At 35.6% G+C, this 17,319-nt stretch overlaps 1 protein-coding gene across 1 annotated transcript in view; it reads right to left on the reverse strand.

Annotated features, from left to right (window-relative positions):
- WDR11 (WD repeat domain 11) overlaps positions 1 to 17,319 on the reverse strand; it is a 59,028-nt gene that overhangs the window by 19,469 nt on the left and 22,240 nt on the right. Inside the window, exons 12-16 of the mRNA XM_077877411.1 lie at positions 11,749 to 11,855; positions 9,684 to 9,759; positions 5,808 to 5,916; positions 4,001 to 4,125; positions 3,149 to 3,296 (exon numbers count right to left, since the gene is read on the reverse strand). Coding sequence (XP_077733537.1) covers positions 3,149 to 3,296; positions 4,001 to 4,125; positions 5,808 to 5,916; positions 9,684 to 9,759; positions 11,749 to 11,855 — 565 coding nt within the window. The remainder of the gene's footprint in view (positions 1 to 3,148; positions 3,297 to 4,000; positions 4,126 to 5,807; positions 5,917 to 9,683; positions 9,760 to 11,748; positions 11,856 to 17,319) is intronic.

The raw sequence follows: 17,319 nt of genomic DNA on the forward strand, positions 1-17,319 counted from the left end.
ATGCTGGCTACACAGTAGTCAATACATGTTTGCTATTAAAAAATATCACTGCTCAATTATTTCTCTACTTATTAAAAGAAATCTTTCTTTTTTTTTTCTTTTTGCATTTATAGAACCAAATAAAAATAAAAATTTACATGCTCAGTTCTCAAGCTACCCACCGCAGGAAAGCTCAAAGTTGGCCAAACTGACTATTATAAACTGGCCCATACATCAAATACTGCATAAATCCTAATGGTAGTCAAGAAATAAAAGAAAAAAACCTGAATTAAAAATGAGTATTTTAAAGAATTCAATGATAAAAATCTTAGAAAGCTATGTTAAATAAATAGAATTCTGTATGATATGAAGCCACACTTCAAGATCTTATTTCCTGACATCATTAACAGAATGTTTAAAAATTTGCCTTCAAAGTTTACTTTTCCTAGTCTTGAAAACTTTCACATTTTATAATCTTACTTTCTAACTTCTAAAAATCAAAATATTAAAGTTTAAATAAGCTCAGAAATCAGCTTAGAATTATAAGTGACATATTCATACAACTATGTAATTAAGCAATCCAGATCTTTCTACCTAAGAGTTGATGGTATACAGGCCATATGCAGATACCAAGGTGCTTTCAGAGGATGTGGCATAAAGTTGCTCTGTGGCTCCAGACAATCCGGAGAGAGCCAAGACTAAAACTCAATAGAGTATTATTTGTTGACACTGTTACATTCCTGTATATAAAATATGATGTTCAAAAGATCAGAAGTAAGGCTGACAGCAAAGCAGAAATATTCATTCTCTCCCACTATTCCAGATTTCTGAATAAAAGCAGTCAACTACTTAAAATATGTCAAACTTTCCTCTTCTTTTTACCATTTTTATACATTCTATAGTTTGTGGGCCAAAAATCGAGAGAGGGAAAGTTTCAACTCAAAGCAAATGTTTAATACTTTACATTTGGGAAGAGGGTAAGATAAATATTGGATTAAAATAGGCAAACAAAACCTATGCCTATGTATCTATATAGATCAGTCCCTAGAAAATATTTAAGTTACAGAAAATAAAAACAATGAATCAAAGCCAATTCTTCACATATTATACAGTAGTTGCTCAAATCCCTTTCCCTAAAACCAATCTGCTCTAAAATATGTGCTAATTTCACTGGAGGCTGGATCTGTATCAGGCTGGTCTCTCCCTGAGAAAGTTCCTTCCAGCTGTGGAATAAAAGGATCTGGCAGGCAAGTAGAGACTTCGGACCTCCATAAAAAGAAAAAAAAATCGTAAAAACTGTGAGGCACAATTGCCATCCTGAAAGAAACTCTTATAAAAAGGAAAACTAGGGTCTAATGCCCAAAAGTTTTAAACTTTTTCTGGGGTAAGGAAGAATTGGCATCTCAAAAAATTACTGGATTATGTCTATATCCTAATCCCAAGTGTGAAGTGATCAGAGACAGACAGCTGCCTGTGAGTGGCAAGAAAAGAGTTCAGAAGGGGCCTTATCTGGGGTTCTAGAGGAGGAACTCTGAATTATTAAGACAGCAAACTGATTTTCCAAAGGACAGCTACATTATACTGCAACTCTATGTCTGCTTAGTTTTTTCTTTCTATACATTTAGTTCCTTTTCCTATTGTGATCAAATACCAACCTTTCACATTTGCATTACTTTAACCTTTTCAAACTAGTGACAATTAAAGAAAGTCCAAAACAGACATTACTAAGTATCAGGTATGACTTGTTCTATGTAATAGAAAAAATGAAACTGGTTTGAAAAGTACTTTCACATGTTAGTTTCCATTTTTAGCAGAGAAGGTTGTTTGATGGCCTCACCTCTTCTCACATTGTTTATAAGGAAGACATGGCAGCAGCCAGTCTCTAAGAGACTCCACTGATTCTGCCTTGTGGTTTTTATGTGCCCTGGCAGTCACCTCCCACAACAAACAGGACTGACTCGTGAACCATCAGCACACTGAGGAAATGACAGTGTGATTTCTCAAACTAGGTCCTAAAAGACATCGCAGCTTTCTCTGTGTTCTCTCTTGGATCAGTTGTGCTGGAGGGAGCCAGCTGCCGCGTGGGTGAGGACACTCAGACAGCCCTAGGGAGATGTCCCTGTGAGAAAGAACTGAGGCCAGTCATCAATAGCCAGCATTACTTTGCAATGGACATGTGAGTTAGCCATCCTGGCTAACTTAGCCACCATCCTGACTGCAACCTGTAAGACTCTGAGCCACCTGCAAAATATAGGGCTTGGCATTCAACAAAACAGTCTACTTTTATTTATTTTTTAAAGATTTTATTTATTTGAGAGAGAGTAAGAGTTGAGAGAGCGAGAGAGCGAGCACACTAGCAGAGGGAAAAGCAGAGGGAAAGGGAGAAGCAGACTCCCTACTAAGCAGGGAGCCCAATGCAGGGATTGATCTGGGGACTCCAGGATCATGACCTGAGAAGGCAGACACCCAACTGACTAAGCCATGCAGACATCCCTAAAACAGTCTATTTTTATGTAACAATTTTAAGTAAATAGATATATTTCATGAAATCATTTCATGCCTCCACTTAACCATTACAGCAGTATTAGTTAACAAAAACACTTTCTTATCTATCTTTTAAAAACAACCTATGAAATGCATATGGACACAAATTACAAACTATAGAACCTCAGAGGATTTCAGAAGGTCCCTAGGAGGATACATATAAATTAGTAAATATTAATAATGCTATTGCACTTATAACCTGATTACTATTACCCCAAAATGATGCTAGACTGTAAGTCAAATCCTCCAAGTGGAAAGAGGAGAGATACTGGAATCAAACAGACCTGAGTTTACAACTGCCATGTCACTAAGCGGGGTAACACTAGGAAAGTTACTTATTCTCCCTTGGTTTTGTCATAGATAAAATGGAAAGAATTCCTCATGGATTATTAAGGGGATAAAAAATAAGTAGCACATAGTTAGTATTTAATTTAAGTAGTTACAATGTTATTCTCTAGCAGTATGGGACAAGTCTAATCAATGAAAATATCTCCTTAAATAGTCAAGTTTATTATTTAAAGTTTCATGAAAGAGCTTCACAACTTAACTATGGCTTCAGTGGATACGGAATCAACAAAACCTCTGATAAACTCTTCACGAAGATGTAATCAAGAGCTGGACTCACATCTGGTGGAATCCGAGCACTATCTTTCACTGAGTTTCCTTCCACTGTGAGATGATAAACTTGGCCATCGTTATCGGTAAACACAAAATGCTCCCGGGCAGAGATGTTCTGACTGAGTTCAGATTTACTTTCTGCCTCCTGCAACAAGCTTTGGAAGAGAGAGGAATAAGGTAAAGCTATTTCTTTTTCCTAGAGTGACACACACATTAATTTGTCCCAAATACAGATATACAGATGCATTAACAGGAAGTCCAAAAGTCCAAAACTATCTGCCAAAAAAAAAAAAAAAAAAAAAAAAAAAGCACTAACACTAATCTTTGCTCAGTTAATAAGAGGAAAACACAAATTACTCCCAACAGGTTATTTACCCCATACAGAGGAATGTAGTCATCTAGACTTTACACGAGAAATTTGTTCACTGTTTCTGTTACAGAAAGAAGCCTTATCTTGACCATTTTCTCTGAGGTTTTTTTATTTCTAAAATTGGTGGGGATGGAGATGCGGACAGTCCCTAAATCTAGCATTCTCTATATATTTTCTTTGGTGCATATAAATGACAATATGAACTATCCGGATGTTCATGCTAAATTCATTTGGATTTCAGAAGCTGAAGTTTAGGGCACAGAAGGGTAGTGAGAATGATCACACTCGCTAATGGATACTGGCATATGGATACTACTGTATGTGTTATTGACTACACTAAGCAATGAAATAGTAAAATTAACTCTTCAGTCTTCCAAGTATGCACTGAAATACAAGAGAGTACAATAGATGCCTTTGGACGACACTTGTCAAGTTCCCTACCACGACACTGATTATCACAAATGACAGGCAGGGAACAGCACTCTGCACCTGATCACGGATGACTCCACAATGCTCAGCTCTGTGTCTGAGACCACGGTCTGGCGGGCCATGGCCTCTCGGGTAGCCAACTGTTTCTTTCTCAGGCTCTTCAAGTTGTGAGATGGGGACCATTCCTGAGAAGCAAAGACGGACACACCTATAAGTGCTCAGTTTACTTCAATCAAACAATCTTTCTGGAACAGTTGGGCATCACTTATTACTGCACATGAATTCACAATTTGTTCTTAAGTATTATCTATTTATAGAAAGGGTGAATGAATGCATTCTAATTAGTGCTTAAGGCAGATTTTAATAATCTACCCTCTACCTCCTTCTACCTCTAATCTTTAATGAGAGCTTAAGGTAGAAGAGTTTAATGGCAAACTTCCAAAAGGTCTAACTCTGATGCCTTCTTTTTTTACAAAATGAAAATAATAAATACAATTATGATATCTTCTCTTCCCTACTTCTAGCCCTCCCCCGTAGATACATAGGGTGAGTTGCTTATGTTCCTCCAATATGGTCCATTGTCATCAACAGATCTACCTCAAATCTCTTATTTATTCTTTTATATTCCCATCTATTTTAATGCATTCAATCCAATAATCTCTCATATGCATCAATTCTTCACAGATAGTTATTTCACATGTGTGTATTCATAACTTACATAAATAGGAATCACATCCTACCCTGTTCCTAAACTCTTTTCATTGAGTACAACATAAGTCCCATCTCTGCTGTTTCTGTAGGCTACCCAGTACTCCACGAGTGCATCCATCCACTTTTAGTCTCTCTGTTCTCCCAGCAGAGAACACCCTGAGTGCGTCTGACCTCTCTGACAAACAACACTGCAGTCCATATCTTCACAGAAGCTCCTCTGTGAACAGGGGCTGCAAAGTCTGCTTGCAGAGTACCTCACTGGTCTGCATTCCTACCAGCAGTGGGTAAGGATTCCTGCAACCTACTACACCCACAACTGATGCTATCTGGCTCCCCAGTTTTCGTTAGTTTAAAAGTTATACCATTGTTAGTTTATTTTGCCCATCTCTAAAAACTGATGACTTTGAACATTTCTTCATACGCCTATTGGCCTTTTAGGTTTCTCCACCATTCGTGAACTGCTCACTTACTTTGGCCCTCTTTCCACTGGTGTTCCTGTCTTTTCAAGTTCCTGTAAGCCTAGCCCTCTACAAGGATTAGTTAGTCCTTTGCTGGTTTTAGATATTGGTAAATTTCTTTTTCCAACTTGTCCTTTCTATTTAACTTGGACACTGGTGTCCTTCATTGGATAGAGAGCATCAATCTTGATGTAATTAAATGCATTTTTCTTTTTTTGCCTTTTGGTTTGAGCTCCTGACGTCCTTTTCTGCCCCCAAAACAGAAAAATATTCTTCTATTTTTGACTATGAATTTGACAGATTTACATTTTTACATTTAGGTCTCTAATCCCATAGAGCCTACGTCTAAATATGGTATTAGGTAGAGATCCAGTATTTTTCTCCATAAAGTGAGACCATTTTCCCAATGCTGTCCTCTTTTTTTAAGGCTGAGTTAGCTACTATGACCTTTTATTCTTTCACAAATCTCTTTATCATGTTCTTCAAAATATCTGAGTAAAACTTTAATTGGAACTGCACTAATGCTATATTAGCTTAATCAATCCAAGAAAATAAGAGTTATCTCCATGGACTTAGATCATCCTCACATTTTTAATAAGAAAATACATTAACAGTAATGATTTCAATTCAGGCTAAAGAAAAATATTGACCACATACACAACATGCCTGGATAAACTAGATTTTCAATTGTAACTTACCAAAGCAGTTATTGCAGGGAAGTTTTTGGACATTTCTCTAAGAATGGTACAAGTCCTAACATCCCATAACTCCAGGGGTTTATCTTTGAATACAACTGCCAAATACTGCCTAAAATAAACAAAATTACTAAAAGTTTTGCAAAACTTTTCACCATAAGTAATACAAATAAAAGGTTGAGTAAATCAGAAAAGTCCTTTAAATTAACATTAGTTCTCATCATTAATAGTTATTAAGAAGGTAAAGCCCTAAGATGACCTTAGATAGCCACATAGCCATAATTAAGCAAGGAGCCCAGGTCAGAAGAAAGAATGAAGAAAGGCACAAGTTCACATTTTACCAATTTACCAATTTATGGTAACTCTCCCAAGGCTTAATTTCCTCATATATGACATGAGAATATTACCACCTATCCCAATGGATTGGTATGCAGGGTTATGGTAAAAATTAAATGAAAAAGTAAAGGTTTTCACAAAGTTTCTATCATGCTAGCACTGAGAAAATGTCACAGAGCAGGAAGATCCTTATACTCAGTATCAAAGCACTTAGGTTCTCTTGCTCAGGACAAAGTCTGCCATTTGATAATTTTGTAGCCTCAGATAAACCATGTAATCTTTTTGAGATTTATGTATGTATGTATGTATGTAGGTAGGTAGGTATGTAGGTATTTATTTATTTTAAGATGTTATTTACTTATTCATGAGAGACACAGAGAGAGAAGCAGAGACACAGGGAGTCCTTGAGGGGAGCCTGATGTGGGACTCCGGGACCACACCCTGGGCTGAAGGCAGATGGTCAATCGCTAAGTCACCCAGGGGTCTCTTTGAGTTTTATTCTACTTATCTTTATAATGATGTTAATAACATCTGTCTTACCCCCCTCACTAAATGCTAAAAAGGGGGGAGAGAGGATAGCACACATGGAAGGATTTTATACACCATTACGGGTTACACAAAGGCAATATAATATGTTACATTTTTTATTATATCTAACATGAAGCCATCTACTGGCTTATATATAAATAACTAATATAAGACAGAATCTGGTGAATGCTACAAAGATTAACTATGAAAGAGGAGATTTATTTTGACAACTAGGCAATGGCATTCTAGGCAGTGTAACAAATGTGACAAATGGCCAAGATAAGAAAGGACACAGTGGAGGGAATATGCTACCTGAAATGAAGGGCATGCAAGAGCAATCATCATGAGAAAGAAGATCAAAATGTGAATTTTGGATCACATTATTAAAGACCTAAAATACCCAAATATGCCATGCTAGGTTATATACAGATTTATTCTACAGATTATAGTGGATCATAGAAGGTTTTAAAGTAGTGGGGGATAATGTGATTTGTTTTAGATGTATTAATTTTAGCAGGCATATGAGAGTCAAGAATGACTGGAAACAGAAGAGACTGGAGTCCATATAGTGCAACTGAGCAATTAAACTCTCTAATCTCAGGATTCTTACATTTTTAAAAATTAAGGACCTCCCCCAAAGAACTTTTGTTTATGTGGTTTATAACAACTGACATTTTGCATATTAGAAATTAAGTCTAAAAAATTAGAAACTATCCTTATTAATTCATTTTAAATTTAAAAACAGAAAATAACTAGCAAGATGGCAGATTTAAACATAAGCCACAATGATAATTACGTTCAATATGAATAATTTAAACACTGCAATTTGAAACATAGATAACCAAATAGAAAAAGAAGCCCCAACCAGATGCTTTCTAGAAGATATAAATTTTAACTATAAAGAAAGACATAGATAAGACACAAGTAAAAGGTAAGAAAAAGATACACTATGCAAACATTAATCAAAAGAAAGCTTACGTGGCTATATAAATCAGGCAAATCTGACTTACTTCTGAATAAAAGAATAGTACCAAAAATAAAGAGGGTATTTCACAATGATAAAGAAATAAGTCAAGAGGAGATAACAATACCAGATATGTATGTAACTAGTAACAGAGCTTTAAAATACCAAAAGCAAGAACATGAGCTCTTCAAAAGAGAAATAAATGCAAAACAATGTTTATTTCAACACTCACCTGTCAGTAATAGAGAGAAAAGCAGGCAGAAAATCAGTATGAATATGAGACCTAAATAACTACCAACCAATCTGAACTGACATTTATGGATTATTCTAATCAATGAGAGCAGAAAACACAATCTTCAAAAGTGCAATATGGAACATTCACTAAGACCGTAGTCTAGGCCATATAACAATCATATTAAATTTAAAAGAACTAAAGCAATATAAAATGTGCTCTCTGATTCTAATGGAAACCATGAATTAACAGAAAGATATCTGAAGAACCCCTAAATATTCTGAAATTAAATAATGTATCTATAAATATCCTATGGAAATTGGTAGTTATGATTTCCAAAACCAGACAAAGATATTACACGAAAACTAGATCAATATGCTTCATGAGCACAGATGAATAAAATTTAAGCAAGTCAAATCCAGTAATATACCATGACCAAGAAGAATTTATGCCAGGGATATAAAGTTGGTTTAACAAAAAAATCAGTCAATGTAATTCACCATATTAGCTGACTTAAAACAAAATCCCTCATTATGATGATGTCCCTAAATGCAGAAAAATCATCTGACAAAATCCATCACCTACTCAATGATACAAAGTTTTAGTAAACTAGGAATAGAAAAATTCCTCAATGTAATAAAGGTCACCTACAAAAAATCTATAACTAACATATTTAATGTTGAAAGACTGAACACTTTTGCCTTAAGATCCAGAAACAGAACAAAGATGTGTGCTCTCGTCATTCTATTCTACATTGTACTGGAAGTCCTTCTCATTACAGTAAAACAAGGAGGAAAAAAAAGCCCATACTCCAGAAAACAGAGATGTAGCTGAGTCATTACTGGCAAACAACATGGAATGTCTATATAGAAAATACTAAAGAACCAACTAAAAAGCTACTAGAAATAATAATTAAGTTAGCATGGTCACGAAGTCAATATTAAAAAATTAACTATTTCACTATGCCAGTAATGAATAATTGGTAACTGAAATTAAAAAGAGAAAAAAATACATGTATAATAGTATTGAAGAAAAAAAACAAAAAAAATTAGCAAATGATGTGTAACACTTTAAGAATGACAACTAAGAAATAAGTGGAGAGATACACCATGTTCATGAATCACAGAACTTATTAGGATATCAATTCTTTCCCACATTGATCTATGGATTAAGTGCAATCTCAATCAAAATCCCAGGAAGCTTTTTTGGTAACACTGATAAGCTGATTCTAAAATTTATGTGGAAATACAAAGATTCCAGAAAAGCTAAAGAAATTTGGAAAACTATTTTAAAAAGCTTACTCCTCCTTTCTTTGTTCTTCTGATTGGTCTTCATTCAGTCTCTATGTTTAATAGTCTTACTTTACATGTATTTCCCTTGGAATGAAAAACTCAAAACTTTCTGAAATTTAAATAGGTCTAAATTATAAACAAAGAAAATCAGTTCTTTGACTCAAGAAACCCATGTTGAGATAGAAATGCATAAGAATTTCATTAGGTGACAAATTACATTTTCCTTGTGGGTGACAGGCATTTAGATCAATATAGCTATAGGAGAAAAAATAGGATTACTGGTTTTACCAATCAAATGAGATATTAAGATTTATAGAAAAGTTATCTTTTTAAGTAGAAATTAAAAGCAATAGTTTAATTTTGTGATCAAAATATTTTCTTGAGATGGCTGCATAGCTTGATTTACTATCACTAAGAAACTCTATATGCATTTCAGCATATTCTCACTTTCTTAAAGATTAAAAAAAAATCTTTAAGATCCCATTGTGATAACACCACAGATTTTTTTTTTTTTGGCTCACACTTACTTTAAATGAGATACTTTAATCATTTCGATGGGTGACTCATCATTGCCTCGTTCACCGCGAAAAGCAATACTCCTACCTTTAATTGAAAATATTAAAGAAAATGTGAAATATCAGATGAAACAGGTAAGACAAAAAGCTATACACACCAACAGAATCTGATCAGTGCTTCCTCTATTCTCCCACTTACTTCTACACTGTTTCAAGTAATCTAAATTCAAAATGTATTTCAAAAGTATTACAAGTTAAAGATCAAGAATATATTACTTGTATTCAATTATCTATCTTATAAAAAAGTATTTTCCTTTGTTACAGTTTCTTGAATACTTTCAGTGGTTTCTTTCAAATAAATAGTTATATTTTAGAAATTCAAAATTATCAATTTCCGAAGTTTCAATCCATCTATGGTAAAGGAACAGCCTACTGTAAAATACAACAGGTTTGTGTATTTAGACTATTATATATAATATCTATTATTTAGATATATTATATCTAAAGTAATATGAACACTCCCATGTTCACAAATACTAACCAGTGGAAAAAACACTCTTTAAACAGGTATTTAAGATTTCCTGTCCCATGTACAAAATGCTCAACTAAAACACTTTGACCTGTTTCTTACTGAAAGGTTCTTTACACACCGGAACTGGGGAATGATAAGAATTAGTTAACTGTCAGAGAAGCTAAATGGTTTTCTGTAATTAAAAAATGCAAATTCTACTCTATGTCTGAACAAATACATTTTAATAACTTTTCCCGCATTTTTATTTACATTAAACAAAAGAGAGCACGCTCAATTCAGAGACAACTGAGTGCCTGCATGCCTCTGCTCCTCAGTGCTGTCAAATGGGGCTCCTGTTCTTATTTGCCAAACAAACACCCACATCCTTTCCTAACTCTGCTGGTCTGGTCTGCTGCTCTTCTTAGAAGACAAGGCTAGAAAAGTCTATTATCTATGAACTCAAATATCCCACCTCAGCAAGTTAGTATCTATGACTTAAATTTTAAAATTTATTGCTCAAAAATAAGTCTGAGAAAGATTTTAAGTTATCTAATAGTCCTGAGCTAACTGGAAAAAATGATAGGCTTTTTTTTTTTTTTTTTTTAAGTGAATGATACTAGAAAACAGCATTTTGCCCCTGGGCTGTCATGTAATTAGAGAGACCCCAATCTAGGGGCAGGGGCTACTGGGCACGTCATTGCCAATGAGAACAGAACTACAGTGGACTGATTACAGACAGTGCGGCTAATTTCTTGAGGTTTAGTAACATACCCATACCCAGAGAAGTAAAAACACCCATTATCATGGAAATACATATTGAGAATATACTCGATTTGCTACCCACATGTGCACACACATACATATATATATCTTAGAATTCAAACTGTTTACATATATCCTTATTGCTAGACCATTTTAAAGAAACTCACTATAATTTTGTTCAGAATTCTATTTGAAATCATCCATGTGTCATAAAATAATTTGAAACTCTCACCTTATTCTAAGTTCTTCATTTTGAAACTCATTGGGTTGTAGGTTTTTAAACAAATTCTGAGCAAGTTACTTAACTGGAATGCTTCTTTTTTTTAAACTCTCAAATTTCTCTACTCGGTCAGCCTGAGACTGTCAAAAGTCTTAAATTTGAACATTTAAAAACAAATAAATTATAAATTTATAAAGGTTTTCCTGTAAAGGCCAAAAGTTTTAGAAGAGAATCTAAGAAAGCCTACTACAAAGATTTATTTTAAAACCGTACTTTTGGTCACCTAACAATGTACTTAAAGGTAGAACTGGTAACATATGTAATTATAAATCTGTCTGTTCAGGCTAATGGTACTCCATTTACCATATACTTGTATTAACACAATTTGCATACAACAACAACGATGAGCCTTTCCAGGGTAATTATTACAGAACAACAAAATGAATGTATAAATAGGATATAAGAAAAAACTCCCAAGTTGAAAGAAAGTTTATAAATAGCAACATCTTTGATCAATATGACAAACCATTTTCAAACTTTATTTTTTTTCATTTTCAAACTTTTAATAGTCTAAATACACAAACCTGTTGGAAGATCAACCAGCTGAAGTTCATTTCTCACTAATCCCATATTGTTTGGTGTTGAAGTAGCAAAGGAAAGAAAACCAGTCAAACTTGTCCATTCGATACCCCTAAAATGAGAAATTAAATAAAATTTAGTCAAATAACCTTTTTTGTTTGCACAACTTACTTGAAAAATAAGTTTTTCCTAAGACCTTAATTTTATTATACAAGCTAATTAAGAATATTAACATGACCTTTCGAGACTAAATTACCATACATTTTCAATATATATATGAAATTATTTCAAATTAAAACTTAATCTCCAAATATAATGGTGAGATAGTTTAGTTACCTGGATTCATAGCAGCATTAAAATGACTATCAAAATCTGGCAAAGGAGAGTCACACAACACAGTAGTGTCTGAGAATTCCACCGCTTAAGAAACAGCGGTGTGGAAATATTCCGAGCCAGACTGCTTAAAGTTGAGTACACTGAGGAATTTATCAAACTTCTTAGTTGATTAGGAGGCAGAAATTCCTGTAGTAAAGAATTCAAACTGAGCTACCAGATTTGGAAGTGGCTGACAGTTCCAAATGGTGTATTAATTAGAGAAAAGCACAAAAGAAAAATCTCAAAATGATGACAAGACTCCAAGCAACTTATCCACCAAATGCCTGGGAGTCTCCTTTATGAGGTCTGGTAACAAGTGAGTCCACAGTTTCTTGCACTGACGTTAAGAACAGAGTATTACCACCATGGCTTGCAGAGAATGGAAGCCAGTAGTGGTGGTGGGGGGAGGGGGTAGGGTGTGGCAGAGAGGGAGCACAGGTTAAATGGACCATCAGTCATGAGGAGAAACACTATTCTATTGCCCCACCTTGCTTACAAGGTAATAGAGGCTAGTTGAGAGGGAAAGTCCAAACCTTTGCTCTACATGTAACTGCCCATCAGATTTTATGGAACAACCATGTTTAACAACATATTGTCTATGGTTACTTTCATAACATAATGGCTGATTTGAGTAATTGCGACAGAAATTTTATGGCCTGCAAAGTCTAAAATACTTATTATCTGGTCCTTTACAGAAAATGTTTGTTAACCCCTGACCTAGTTTATCCACATTTACTTCAATTTAAAAGCTATTGCTAGAGAGCATTAAATACTGCTCTGCACATGCCCCTCATTTGCCCAAGAAGATATGCTGGCTTCCTGCATCATATCCAAGCTCACATGTGACTTTCAAGTCCATCCGGTTGTCTGCCTCACCCTACCTAACCAAATTTACCTCTTAATCCTCCGAACCTTGTCCACTATTAATACTAGAGTAACTTTCCTCACTTATCCCTGTGTACCCGCCTACTTGTCTTTTCTCAGAGGGGCAAAGATGATCCCAAAGGAACTGAAAATAGTATTTGTTAGAGAAGGGAATTGCTGTAGTTATCAAGGATTATAATTCTCTTGGTGTAAAGTTGTGTTGAAACACTCAGATTAGGCTGCTTGAAACTGAGTACTCTTAAGAATTCCCATGTCCGGAGTGATCTCTTCTTCCCTCTTCAAATATACTGGCTCCAGCAGTTGCAGGCTCTGCGCTCTCCCTACATCTGTCCCCTTATCTGCTATTGCTGCAGGAGTAACACTGTGTACATAAAGAAATTCTGGCACACAGGAAGAGCTGCATGTACTAGCAATTACTATCATCATCATCATCATTCTAATTTCAAGATCCCACTCAAGCCCTATTTTTGCAATGAGGCCTCCTCATTTACTGAACTCGAACCACATCGATAATGAATACAATATATATCTGATGAAAAATTATTCACTGAAAAGACCCTTTGTCTCTTGTTTCTCTTTCCTTCCCCCAGCATGTAACAGTACTAAGTTTTCTACTCAGAGTGAATAAAAAAAGTGAAAAATCACTTTGAACTTATGGTGCATTCTACATAAGTCTGGTAGCATCAATCAGATCTGTTTACCCATAGAAACCAAAGACATACTCTCCAAGGCTTGTTGCTGGCAATCTGAGCACCTATGCTCCAGTATGGTAATGCCACAATCTCTGGACACGAAGAATCCCAGTCCACCCATTCTCCATTCATTATTTTTAAAATGTGTCTGTAAAGTACCCAGTGTATACCCGTGACTACACTAGGCAGCAGAAGTATCACTGTGAATGAGAGGTTTGCCTGCTATCCTTCTGGAACTTATGATTTAACAGAAAAAAGACACTACACAAAGTGGATTCTGGACTCCCTATTACGAAATACAGTGGTACAGAGTTCAATAGATGCTTGTAAGAGTCCCACAGAATCTGGTCTTTAGAGCCCACTGAGACCCAAAGGGAAAATAGGGGTTGCCTAAACAACAAGAGGAAACTGTGACTGGCTGAGAAACACTGCAATGGGTTGTACTACTCTCTTTGAAGGGAGGTACCACAATAAATGCTGTTGGATTAAAAGAATGATGTCTACGGAAAGTCTAGCACTCCTCCATATGGTTATTAGTGTCATACACATTCAGCCTCCTTTCCCCACTGCTTCTAAGACAAAGACATCCCAGTGTTGAGGACAGAACAGAACATGGAATGGCTGCTTATTTGTAATGTAGCACTATGAGTATGTTGCCTTTGAGCTGATTCCAGCAGCTGCTTTTATATCTGACTCCAACTGATCAACATGAAGAAAATAAATATCAAGTTGGGACTTCAAAGAGGATTAGATAAGGATAGGATTATGTCTTAACAGAAAGGAATGAAACCTCTTGTCAAACTCAGCAAGCACCACGCTGCTCTCAGGATTAGAAAGCTATTGTCTGGGTTCAACCACATACTGAGCTCTTTATAAAAACTCCTAAGAACAGTAGCTCATTTTCTGACTTGGTCTAGGATTGTTCTGTTGGGTTCTGAATGAATGAACAACTGTAACCGTAGACTCTGTCAACAGGTGTCTGAGGTTCTGACTCCCATAGGTTTCCAAGTCAGGCCTGTTGACTTCAACTGGGGCTGCTGCACAGGCTACTTTCCAACCCTGGGTGCTACGAGGAGCGCTCACCTCTTGGAAGGCTTTGCAGTTCTACAATTCTATGAAACTAACTTTTGGCAATTTATAGACAAAATGGAAATTATTTTACTTTGCACAAATCACTCCACTTCCTCAAAGCAATACTGAGCCAATGTTCTGACATCCACATAAACTGCTGTTATAGTTAAGTTTTGACACTGAAAATAGTATCATGCTATATTATTGTAAATTTAGCCTACTGAACAAAGATACAAACTAATTATCTAGAAAAAAATCTAATAATCTAAGAACACCTACATATACATTTACTCCTAGGTATCTTCCACTGGATTATAAGCATCAGAGGATTTGTTTACATGAATACAAAAGATGCTCAATACGAATCTGTAATGCATAACTGGCTCAAACATCATGATTTTAAAAACAACCCACAGACAAAACTATCTGGAGTTAGGCAGTTCCTGCCCATGCGTATGCATAAAATTCAAGTATGTTAGAGTAAGTGTTTTTTAAAAACACATTTAGTATCTAGTAAAAATAACTTTAAAAAGTTGGCCTTACATTTGACAATGAATATCTAGAATGTGTTGGGTGTATTGCTAATAAGTTCAGCAATTTTTACAACACATCTGTGAAATTTTCATAATGGCTTTTAATTGTAATACTATAATTGCATTAATTGAAACACAAAGATATCAGGATTTTACCATCCTCCTGGGCATCATCACTGAATATAAAATGTGAATTATCTTCAAAATGGCAATTAAGAGGGAAAATTCATATAAAATAATGGAACACATTTGTGTGAATCACTCACAACATCAGCCTGAGTAGCATATCCATTATTTGGTATCCCAAGTAAAACTGTAATTTCAAGTATTACTCAATAACAAATATTATTACAGCATGTGTAAGTCATGTATTTAGTGACATCTATCATCTGAATGATCTAGGAAAACATCTTATTTAAATCTAATAGCTTGCTGATAAACTGGCTATTGTGTTTTTATTAAAAGATCTGTGTTCAGAAAAAGTGAAGATGTACTTCATTTTCCAGAAGCAAGTATAAATTCTTAGCATGACTCCTGGCTCAGTCAACATTTTCATCTTTTTGCCAAATGTGCCCTACAGGCATTTTTTTAGCTGGAGATACAGCACATGTACTCTAAGTATAAAGGTCAAGTTGGAAGCCTGAAAGGCCCAGTTTAAATTTCACAGATTATAAAACTGAGTTTCTTCCATAAATTGGGAATAAAAATAGTGCCTACCACATAAAGTGGTGGTGGGGCGTCAAAGAAATGGTCTTGCAAAGTTTTAATATTTAACACATCTTCAGAACAAGTATTGATTAAATGCAGTTTGACTGGTGGGTGTTATTCATAAAAGGAAACACTAGTGGCAGAAGGGCTTCTGGAAGAAGAGAGAGAAGATGAACAACAGTCTGAAATGGTGTAAACAGACGTGTCACTGCACCCACAGTGCACTGAAAGAAAGTGATTCTTTCTTTTTTTTAAAGATTTATTTATTTGACAAAGGGAGAGAGCATGTGCAAGCACAAGCAGGGGGAGCAGCAGAGGGAGAGGGGGAAGCAGACTGACTCCCTGCTGAGCAGGAGGCCTGGTATGGGGTTTGATCCCAGGACCCTGGGATCATGACCTGAATCGAAGGCAGCCGCTCAACTGACTGAGCCACCCATGCACCTCTGGTGTTAGTGATTCTAAAGATATTAGGATGCCATGTAAAGGTATTTGGGTAGCTACTGGAGGGCACAGCATGAGGTGTTGGTGACCAATAGTCACCAGGGCTGCACCACAAGCAACGTACTTGAAAGAATAAGGCAATGTAAACTTCTGGAACTTTCATCACAATCAGGAGTTGTGATACTTAAAGGATTAGCCTTTCTCCCATTCAGAAAATGCAGTAACTCAGAATAATGTGTTCACGAAGGATTAACTATGAATTTTAATGTATGCACGAGATCTATATTTATATAATGTACAGAGGACAGAAAATTGCCTTTCTTTTATGTTTGTTAAAAGATCAAATAATACTGGAAATGTAAATTTATATTACAAATGCATAACTTCATAACCCATCATTGCTGGGCAAAGAGGAGAGCAGCCATGCCATCAACAAAATAATGCTATAGAGCAAATATGTATGTCTTCAAGACAAAGCAACCTTCTTCCCTCAGTATCTCTGAAAGCACGGCACTCATAAAACACATCACATCTCAAAATGAAAGACGAAATGCTATATAGTTTAGTCCCTTTCTTATGGTGCTTAAGCAAAAAAAACAAATGAGATTAGTTAATAATTAAAATGATTTCATTCAAACTTTTCAGGATCCATCCTACTGATGTATCTTTATAGAAATGAAAAACAGGGCAGTCCGGGTGGCTCAGCGGTTTAGCGCCACCTTCAGCCCAGGGTGTGATCCTGGAGATCCGGGATCAAGTTCCATGTCAGGTTCCCTGCACGGAATGCCTGCTTCTCCCTCTGCCTGTCTCTCTCTCTCTTTCTGTCTCTCATGAATAAATTAATAAAAATCTTTAAAAAGAAAAAAAGAAA

Source organism: Canis aureus, chromosome 29, assembly GCF_053574225.1.
Source record: "Canis aureus isolate CA01 chromosome 29, VMU_Caureus_v.1.0, whole genome shotgun sequence".
Classification (NCBI taxonomy): Eukaryota; Metazoa; Chordata; class Mammalia; order Carnivora; family Canidae; genus Canis; species Canis aureus.